A 9942-nucleotide genomic window follows, 5' to 3' on the forward strand; every position below is an offset into this window, starting at 1 on the left:
AATTAAAAATTAAAACATTTAATTAACCAAATTAAATTGACACAGTGCTTCGTAAGTCTTTTTAGCTTTTCTGTTTCTAATATTTTGCAATGTAATACCATATTGTTTAATTTCTTTGGCTGCTGAAAATTCAGCTTTGTCATTACAGAAATAAATGACGTTTTAAAAATATTGAAAGAGAGAATTTATATTTCACATTATACTGTTTTAGTCTATTTTTGATCAAATAAATGCAGCCTTTGCAGTCATGAGAGACTTCTTTCAGAAACCTTTGTTCACGAGAAATTTGAGATATATTGTTCATAGATTTCATTGTAATGCTGCAAGTAAGCAAACTAGTTTATTATTTATTTAATGTTCCTTTATTCCTTTATTTAATATTTTGGATCGAAAAAATAAAATCTGAAAGATAAGCAATATAAACCACATAAATCTCGACTGAAACCAAACTAACGTGGTACCTGCTAGTTGACCAACAGTGGCGCAAGTCAATCTGCTGTGTGGCGCACGGGGGCGCGCTGCGCGCTGCAGATGTGTCGCAGATTTAAAAAGTCACTGTACTCCTCTAGTACAAGGAAATGGAGCAGTGCAAAGCATAAAATACTGAATTGTAAACAAGGCAGCGGAAGAGAGGGAACGTGTGCAGCCATTCTAACAGTGCGCGGGATTTGCATTTCATACTTACTTAAAGGACAAGAAGGAAAAGCACAAAGATACATTGACAGCTACTTCATTATTTTAGGGGAACAACTTAACTGATGGAACTGTCGGCAATCGGCGAGCAAGTGTTCGCTGTGGAATCAATCATAAAGAAAAGAGTTAGGAAGGTAAGTGACATGCGCGTGTAGCTGTGTGTTTACTGACAGTTCAATCTGTGCCCGCTGCACACATACAACATGTTAGAGGGGCGAGGACACACACGTCCCCCTTACAACAACGTGGAAGTGTGTTTGTAGTCTTAATAACTTCGATGATGACGCATGTCGCACAGCACGCTTTTGGAATTGGGTGGCGATCCTATTCGTAGTCATGGAGACTACGCAGTTTTATTTTCCGGTGGGATCCAATAACTAACGTAAAGTTTGGTCATTTAGATTCAGCAAGCGGGGTTTGTTTTGTATCTTAAAACAACGTTTGAGGTTATTGCTGCGAGCAGACGTAGCTCTCAGTTACTTTTAAGTCAGGATACAGCATGCGGTTAGCTTAAAATAACGCTCGTTAAATGACCGTTACTTTTGGTCTCATATTGAAATGTCAGTATTAAAAAAAAGGAGGGGCTGTTAGTTTAGGGGTCGTCCCTCCTTAAGTCTTTATTACGAAACCGTGTCATTACGTCATCGCTCACGTACAGGACAAAAACATTCAAGAAATGTTTAATCGAAAAAATCGTACTGATGATGTTTTAATACAATAATAACATTGGTTTGTATATGTATATATATATATATATATGATTTTTTTATTTTAATGTTTAAGGGTCATGTCGAGTATTTATTGAAGTGGAAGGGGTGGCCACCCAAGTAAGTATTACAGAATATGCCTGCATTTCTACATTTATTAATATTTATCTTTTTATTTCCTGGTTGTTTTACAGTTATTACTCTAGGATGCATGTATTCTGTGATATTTTGTTAATTTATTTGCGATGCTTGTCAGTATATATGTATACATGGCTGTTTTTTGTTTTAATGATTAAAGGTACAGCACATGGGAGCCAGAGGAGCACATTCTAGACCCTCGACTGGTTTTAGCATATGAGGAAAAGTGAGCCGTTATAAAATTGAAACTTGCATATTCATTCTTTCACTTTCACTTATATGAATTCATCCACAATGCATTTTCTCATGTTTCTTAATTGCAGAGAACAAAAAGAAAAGTCAGTAAGGTGGCGTAAAAGAGGCCCGAAACCCAAAAGGCTCTTTATGCCGGTAATAACCACTACAACATATTCATTACTGTGATTGTTTGCCTGCTAAATTGTCCTTAAAATTATGTCTATCCAATGTTATTTTAGTATTAATTTTATACTATTTGATTTTTTATTAATATTTTCAATTAACCTTTTTTTGTATACTTTTCATTTTTTTTTTAATTAAAGTTTTGGTACTTTTGCCTTTTTTTGCATTTTTTATATATTACTTATTAGGATTTATTTATTTTAGTACAGTTGTAGTTTTTATTTCCAGTTCAACTAAACGAAAATTAGAAATGTTGCCTTGGCAAATAACTAAAATAAGTTTTCTATTTAATATTTAGGTTACACTTTATTTTAAGGTGTTCACAGTGTAATTATACATTTAAATACTGTGTAATAATAATTAACTACATGTATGTATTATATGGTTAGGGTTAGGATTAGGGTTACTTGCATCTAATTATGCATAATTAATTGTTATTATAATGGTAAGTACACATAACGTATGTAACAAGGACATCTCAAAATAAAGTGTTACGAATATCTTTTTATTTCATCTTTAAAGGAGAACTCCACTTCCAGAACAACAATTTACAAATGGTTTGCTCACCCACTTGTCATCAATTCAGGATTTTTCTCCATATAATGGACTGATATGGTGCCCCGATTTTGAACTTCCAAAAGGCAGTTTAAATGCGTCTTCAAACAAAAGATCAAAAGACCCTTAACAAAAAAGGTAAAACAGCAATATAGGACGATTTTGAAGTTGAGGGAGAACATAAGATGGGAGTTTTTCGACATACCCGAACTGTCATGAACAGGAAGAGGCAGAGTAAGACAAGACGAGCGTTTAGCATTAAAAAGTATAGAAATTGTATTATTTTTATTAAAATAACCAATCGTTACGCTAGATAAGACCCTTCTTCTTTGGCTGGGATTGTTTACAACCGCATTTGGGATTATTGGGAAGCCGCATTTAAACTGCCTTTTGGAAGTTCAAAATCGGGACACCATATCAGTCCATTATATGGGGAAAAATACTGAAATATTTTCCTCAAAAAACATAATTTCTTTACGACTGAAGAAAGAAAGACATGAACATCTTGGATGACAAGGGCGTGAGTAAATTATTTGTAGATTTTTGTTCTGGAAGTGGAGTTCTCCTTTAAGTTAACAACAATGTTTTCATAGTTTTATCAATAATTATCCCGTGTCTATCCACTCTCTTAAAGAGGGGCTTTTACACAATGGATCTGCGCAGCGCACACAAAGATACAGAGAAGTCTTCAGCACATCTGCCGCTCTCGCTTGACCCAAGGTTCCAGCCCACAGGGGCTTGTATATATCGACGATTAACCCACCTCAAGAAAAAGAAGAAATCATCCAGAGAGGCTTCTGAGGAAGAATGGGATAGAAGAGAAGAAGAAGATGATGATGATGATGATGATGAGGGGGGTTATGGAAGAAGAGGAGGAGGAAGAAGAAGAAGAGGAGGAGGACATAAGACAAGGAGGAACTAAAACTGGCAACAATACTTTAAACAGTAAGTATGTTAGTTGGTCAGAGGGCACACATAGTTGTCACTTTGACCTAAATTGATATCAAGACTATAGTGCTCTTTGTCAGTCTTAGTGAGGAAGGAAAAAAAAAATCAGAACATGAAGTAAACAGCTCTGTTTGAACAGATCTGGAAATTATGTTGTTGTTGTTTGCAGTCTTGGCTAAGTTGTTGCTGTAGGCAAAACCTACTTTATTATTAAAAATGATTAGCATTATATATTTAAAATGCATATATAAAACATATATTTAAAATCTGTTAGTCTATGGTTCAAATCGTAAAAATAAAATCATGTTTTAAATTATGCATGTATGCATGAAAGAAACATAATGATGTTTTATACACTACCAGTCAAAAGTTTTTGAACAGTAAGATTTTTAATGTTTTTTTAAAGAAGTCACCAAGCCTGCATTTTTTTATTCATAGTACAGCAAAAACACTTCTGAAATTTTGAAATATTTTTACTATTTAAAATAACTGCTTTCTATCTGAATATATTTTAAAATGTAATTTATTCCTGTGATTTCAAAGCTGAATTTTTAGCATCATTACTCCAGTCACATGATCCTTCAGAAATCATTCTAATATTTTGATTAGCTGCTTAAAATATTTATTATTATTATTATTATGTTGAAAAGAGCTAAGTAGATTTTTTTCAGGTTTCTTTGATGAATAGATAGTTCAGAAGAACAGCATTTATCTGAAATAGAAATCTGTTGTAACATTATAAATGTCTTTATCATTGATCAATTAAAAGCATCCTTGCTAAAAAAAGTATTCATTTCTATAATTTCTTTCCCCCCAAAAAAATAAAATAAATTATACTGACTCCAAGCTTATGAATGGTATTGTGTATAATGTTAAAAAAGTTTTTTATTTCAGATAAATGCTGATCTTTGGATCTTTCTTTTTATCAAAGAATCCTGAAAAAATAAAATGTACTCAACCATTTAAAATACTGATGATGATAATAAAAATGTTTCTTGAACAGCAAATCTGAAGGATCATGTGACAATGAAGACTGGAGTAATGATGCTGAAAATTTAGATTTGATCGCAGGAATAAATTACACTTTAAAATATATTCAAATAGAAAGCAGTTATTTTAAATAGTAAAAATATTTCACAAAATTACTGCTTTTGCTGTATGTTGAATCAAATAAATGCAGGCTTGGTGAGAAAAAGAGAATTCTTTAAAAAACATTAAAAATCTTTCTGTTCAAGAACTTTTGACTGGTAGTGCAGTTCTGCTCGAAAGTTCGTGAACACTAGAATTTTCTATATTTTTTTTATAAATATGACCCAAAACATTAGATTTTCACACAAGTCCTAAAAGTAGACAAAGAGAATCCAGTCAAACAAATAAGAAAGATATACTTAAAAATAAAAAATATATACTTTTATTCAGTCATTTATTTAGAAAGAAAAATGTTCCAGTGTTACATATCTGAGAGTGGCAAAAGTATGTAAATCTTTGCTTTCAGTATCTGGTGTGACCTCCTTTTGCAGCAGTAATTGCAGATAACGTTTCTTGTAACTGCTGATCAGTCTTGCACAACGTCTTATAGAAATTTTAGCCCACTTCATAATACAGAAGCACTTAAGCTCTGAGATGTTGGTGGGTTTTCTCATATAAACCACTTGCTTTAGGTTCTTCAACAACATTTCAATTGGAAATACTAATTCTTTGATAGAACAAATTGTGTGCTTGGGTTCGTTGTCTTGCTGCATGACCCATTTTCTATTGACATTTAGTTCTTGGACAGACATCCTGACATTTTCCTTCAGAATTTGCTGATACAATTCAGAATTTATTGTTCCATCAATGATGGCAAGCCATCCAAGCCCAGATGCAGTTAAACAGCCCCGAACCATGATACTGTCACCACCAAGTTTCTTATGCTGGAATGCTGTGTTTTTCTTTCCCCAAACATAACGCTTCTCATTTAAACCAAAAAGTTCTATTTTGGTCCACAAAACCTTTCTCCAGTAGCCCTCTGGCTTGATCTTTAGCCAACTGCAGACAGGCAGCAATGTTCTTTTTGGAGAGCAGTGTCTTTCTCCTTGCAACTCTGCCATGCACACCATGGTTGTTCAGTGTTCTCCAGATGATGGACACATGAACATTAACATTAGCCAATGTGAGAAAGGCCTTCAGTTGCTTAGAAGCTACCCTGGGGTCCTTTGCAAACTTGCAGGCTATTGCACAACTTCCATTTGGAGTGATCTTTGTTGGTGGACCATTCCTGGGGAGGGTAACAGTGGTCTTGAATTTCCTCCTTTTGTACACAATCTGTCTGACTGGATTTATGGAGTCCAAACTCCAGATGAGATGGCAACAGCAACTCTTTTTCTGAGTTTGTGCCATGATATACTTTCACAAACATGATCAGACTTTGATAGGTCCCTGTTCTTTAAATAAAACAGGTCACACACTGACACCTGATAGTCATCCCTCTGTTTGAAAACACCTCTGAACAGATGGACTCTAATTTCACCTTCAAATTAACTGCTAATCCTAGATATTTACATACTTTGGCCACTAAGATATATGTAATATTAGGTAATTGTCCTGAATAAACAAGTGACAAAGAAAATATTTTTTGTCTCATTTGTTTTCGATAGGGTTCTCTTTGTCTACTTTCAGCACTTGTGCAAAAATCTGATGATGTTATGGGACATACTTATGTAGAAATATTGAAAATTCTAAAGGGTTCACAAACTTATGCATTATTCTTTGTCCTTTTTTAATACATGATAAAATAACTGCGGGCTCGGTGAGCAGAAGAAATTTTTTTAAAAAACATTAAAAATCTTACTGTTCAAAAACTTTTGACTGGTAGTGTATATACCATGCCGCTCGAAAGTTTGTGAAACCTTTAGAATTATCTATATTTCTGCATAAATATGACCCAAACAGCATCAGATTTCCACACACTTATTTGTTTGATTGGGTTCTCTTTGTCTACTTTCAGCTCTTGTGCGAAAATCTGATGATGAAAAATTCTAAAGCGTTCACAAACTTATGCATTATTCTTTGCCCTTTTTTAATACATGATCAAATAACTGCAGGCTCGGTGAGCAGAAGAGAATTCTTTAAAAAACATTAAAAATCGTACTGTTCAAAAACTTTTGACTGGTAGTGTATATACCATGCTGCTCGAAAGTTTGTGAACCCTTTTAAATTGTTTATATTTCTGCATAAAAAAAACCCCAAACAACATCAGATTTTCACACACTTATTCGATGGGGTTCTCTTTGTCTACTTTCAGCTCTTGTGCGAAAATCTGATGATGAAAAATTCTAAAGGGTTCACAAACTTATGCATTATTCTTTGCCCTTTTTTAATACATGATCAAATAACTGCGGGCTTGTGAGCAGAAGAGAATTCTTTTAAAAACATTAAAAATCTTACTTTTCAAAAACTTTTGACTGGTAGTGTATATACCATGCTGCTCAAAAGTTTGTGAACCCTTTTAAATTGTCTATATTTCTGCATAAATATGACCCAAAACAACCTCAGATTTTTACACACTTATTTGTTTGATGGGGTTCTCTTTGTCTACTTTCAGCTCTTGTGGGAAAATCTGATGATGAAAAATTCTAAAGCGTTCACAAACTTATGCATTATTCTTTGCCCTTTTTTAATACAAGTAGTAGTTTTGGGACACAGCTACAGGATTATTGAAATATTGTTTTTTAAAAAGCGTCTGAAAGCATCTAAAGCAGTACCATATACAATACTTGTTAATAGTCATGATTCTTTAACATTCATATCACATGATAAAGGTGTAAATATCTATAAAACCTACTTTGTGTCTCAGAGCGTGTTAGGAGAGGATGCTGGAGTCCATCCACTGAATCAGAAGCTGAAACAAAATGTTTCTTGAACAGCAAATCAGCATATTAGAATGATTTCTAAAGGATCATGTGACTGAAGTAATGATGCTGAAAATGTAGCTTTGATCACAGGAATAAATTACATTTTAAAATAAATTCAAATAGGACAGTTATTTTAAATAGTACAAATATTTCACAATATTACTGCTTTTGCTGTATTTTGGCTCAAATAACTGCAGGCTCGGTGAGCAGAAGAGAATTGTTTAAAAAACATGAAAAATCGTACTGTTCAAAAACTTTTGACAGGTAGTGTATATACCGTGCTGCTCGAAAGTTTGTGAACCCTTTTAAATTGTTTATATTTCTGCATAAAAAAAACCCCAAACAACATCAGATTTTCACACACTTATTTGTTTGATTGGGTTCTCTTTGTCTACTTTCAGCTCTTGTGCGAAATCTGATGATGAAAATTCTAAAGCGTTCACAAACTTATGCATTATTCTTTGCCCTTTTTTAATACAAGTAGTAGTTTTGGGACACAGCTACAGGATTATTGAAATATTGTTTTTTAAAAAGCGTCTGAAAGCATCTAAAGCAGTACCATATGCAGTACTTGTTTATAGTCATGATTCTTGAATATTTATATCACACAGTGAAGGTGTAAATATCTATAAAATCTACTTTGTGTCTCAGAGCGTGTCAGGAGAGGACGCTGGAGTCATCCACTGAATCAGAAACTGAAACAAAATGTTTCTTGAACAGCCAATCAGCATATTAGAATGATTTCTAAAGGGTCATGTGACTGAAGTAATGATGCTGAAAATGTAGCTTTGATCACAGGAATAAATTACATTTTAAAATAAATTAAAATAGGACAGTTATTTTAAATAGTACAAATATTTCACAATATTACTGCTTTTGCTGTATTTTGGATAACTGCAGGCTCGGTGATTTCTTTAAAAAACATTAAAAACTCTTACTGTTCAAAAACTTTTGACTGGTAGTGTATATACCATGCTGAAAGTTTGTGAACCCTTTAGAATTGTCATAAAACAGCATCAGATTTTCTCACACGTATTTGTTTGATTGGGTTCTCTTTGTTTACTTTCAGCTCATGTGCGAAAATCTGATGATGAAAAATTCTAAAGGGTTCACAAACGTATGCATTAATATTAGTATTAGTATTTTTGCCAAGTACTAGTTTTGGGACACAACTACAGTATTATTGAAATATAGTTGTTGTTTTTTTTAGAAAGCATCTAAAGGCATCTAAACTAGTACCATATACAGTACTCGTTAATAGTCATGATTCTTAAACATTCATATCACATGATGAAGGCGTAAACATCTACATAATCTACTCTGTGTTTCAGAGCGTGTCAGGAGAGGACACTGGAGTCCATCCACTGAATCAGAAGCAATCACTATATCTCCTTTACCCGAAGACTGGAATCCAGTTATGGGCCCAGAAGAGGTCATTGTGACAGACATCACCATCAACTCACTGACTGTGACTTTTAGAGAGGCCCTGGTAGCAAGGGGGTTCTTCAGGAGCTGGGAGATGGAGATCTGACATCACAGAGACTGAGGATGGTCAGAGCGACGAGGAATGAGAATTGGTACATCCCTGTTTTTGCATTGTTGATTATGTGCTTGCACAACTTTCGCCAGTGTTTCAGACTACATGTATTTGCACTATTAGTTCTAATTGAGCTAAAACCTTCCAAAATGTTGCTTCAGTGATTACAATCAAAGTAACACCATTTAATGACAATACTGATAGTTTGATGAGATTTTGAACTTGACCAAGAAAACAAATCAAGCTGATAGTCTGGTCATGTATTTGCATGATGCTAGATAGAGTAAGTAGCACAATTAAGTATTCCTAAAAGCCAAGCTGTCACATATATGTCTATACATATGCACAGTACATGTATGTATATATATACTTGATATACTTGGTAAACGTTATTCTAATCTTGACCCTCAACTTAAATTGCACACCTCATGCAGTAAATTAGAATTAGTGTCCTCCTGATACTTAAAATATGAAAACAGCTTTTCAACACTTAGTGTGCTGTCCTTGACACTTCGTAACAAAATAATGTGGTGTGAAAAAAAAATCTGCATTTCATGTCATTGCGCAGTTATGTTCTGAGCGTAATTATGTGTATGAAGTTGCTTTTTATTTTTTTCCCCAACACTATCACTTGCTATTCTCATCTATTTGCAGTGTTTGTGCAATTTTTTGTTTTGTCCTGCCAAGTATGACTTTGCACCATCTTGCACAGTAGTCTACGATGTTAGATTTAACTCGACTGCTGTTTATATTTCGTGTTATTTTAGTCCAAGATGAAAACTGAGACCTGAAGATAAAAAAAATGTCTATATTGAGGTGAATGTATATTTAGCCCCTAAGAATGTCCATCTCTGGGGGCTTAACTGTTTAATATCTGAGTTCATGTGACCTGTATATATTTGATAGAGTATGTCTGTGCCAAATGTCTGTGGTTGCTTTTGCTATTCAGAGTATTTGCACTTTAAAATGGAAAAGTTGGTATTATGATGCCATAAATAAAACCTTGGTGTAACTGTATCATTATCTGTTACTTTTTATATTTAAACAGCAG

The 9942-nt window shown here is 33.8% G+C and overlaps 1 protein-coding gene across 1 annotated transcript; it reads left to right on the plus strand.

The window, feature by feature from the left end:
- The first annotated feature begins 486 nt into the window (after window positions 1-486).
- On the plus strand, window positions 487-9908 carry cbx7b (chromobox homolog 7b). The gene is given in 7 exon segments (XM_051125045.1): window positions 487-827; window positions 1477-1520; window positions 1699-1764; window positions 1862-1928; window positions 3148-3366; window positions 3368-3458; window positions 8686-9908. Coding segments are annotated over 7 exon segments (756 nt in total). The 5' UTR covers window positions 487-758; the 3' UTR covers window positions 8886-9908.
- Window positions 9909-9942: the final 34 nt, after the last annotated feature.

The sequence above is a fragment of the Labeo rohita genome, chromosome 12, assembly GCF_022985175.1.
Source record: "Labeo rohita strain BAU-BD-2019 chromosome 12, IGBB_LRoh.1.0, whole genome shotgun sequence".
NCBI classification, from domain to species: Eukaryota; Metazoa; Chordata; class Actinopteri; order Cypriniformes; family Cyprinidae; genus Labeo; species Labeo rohita.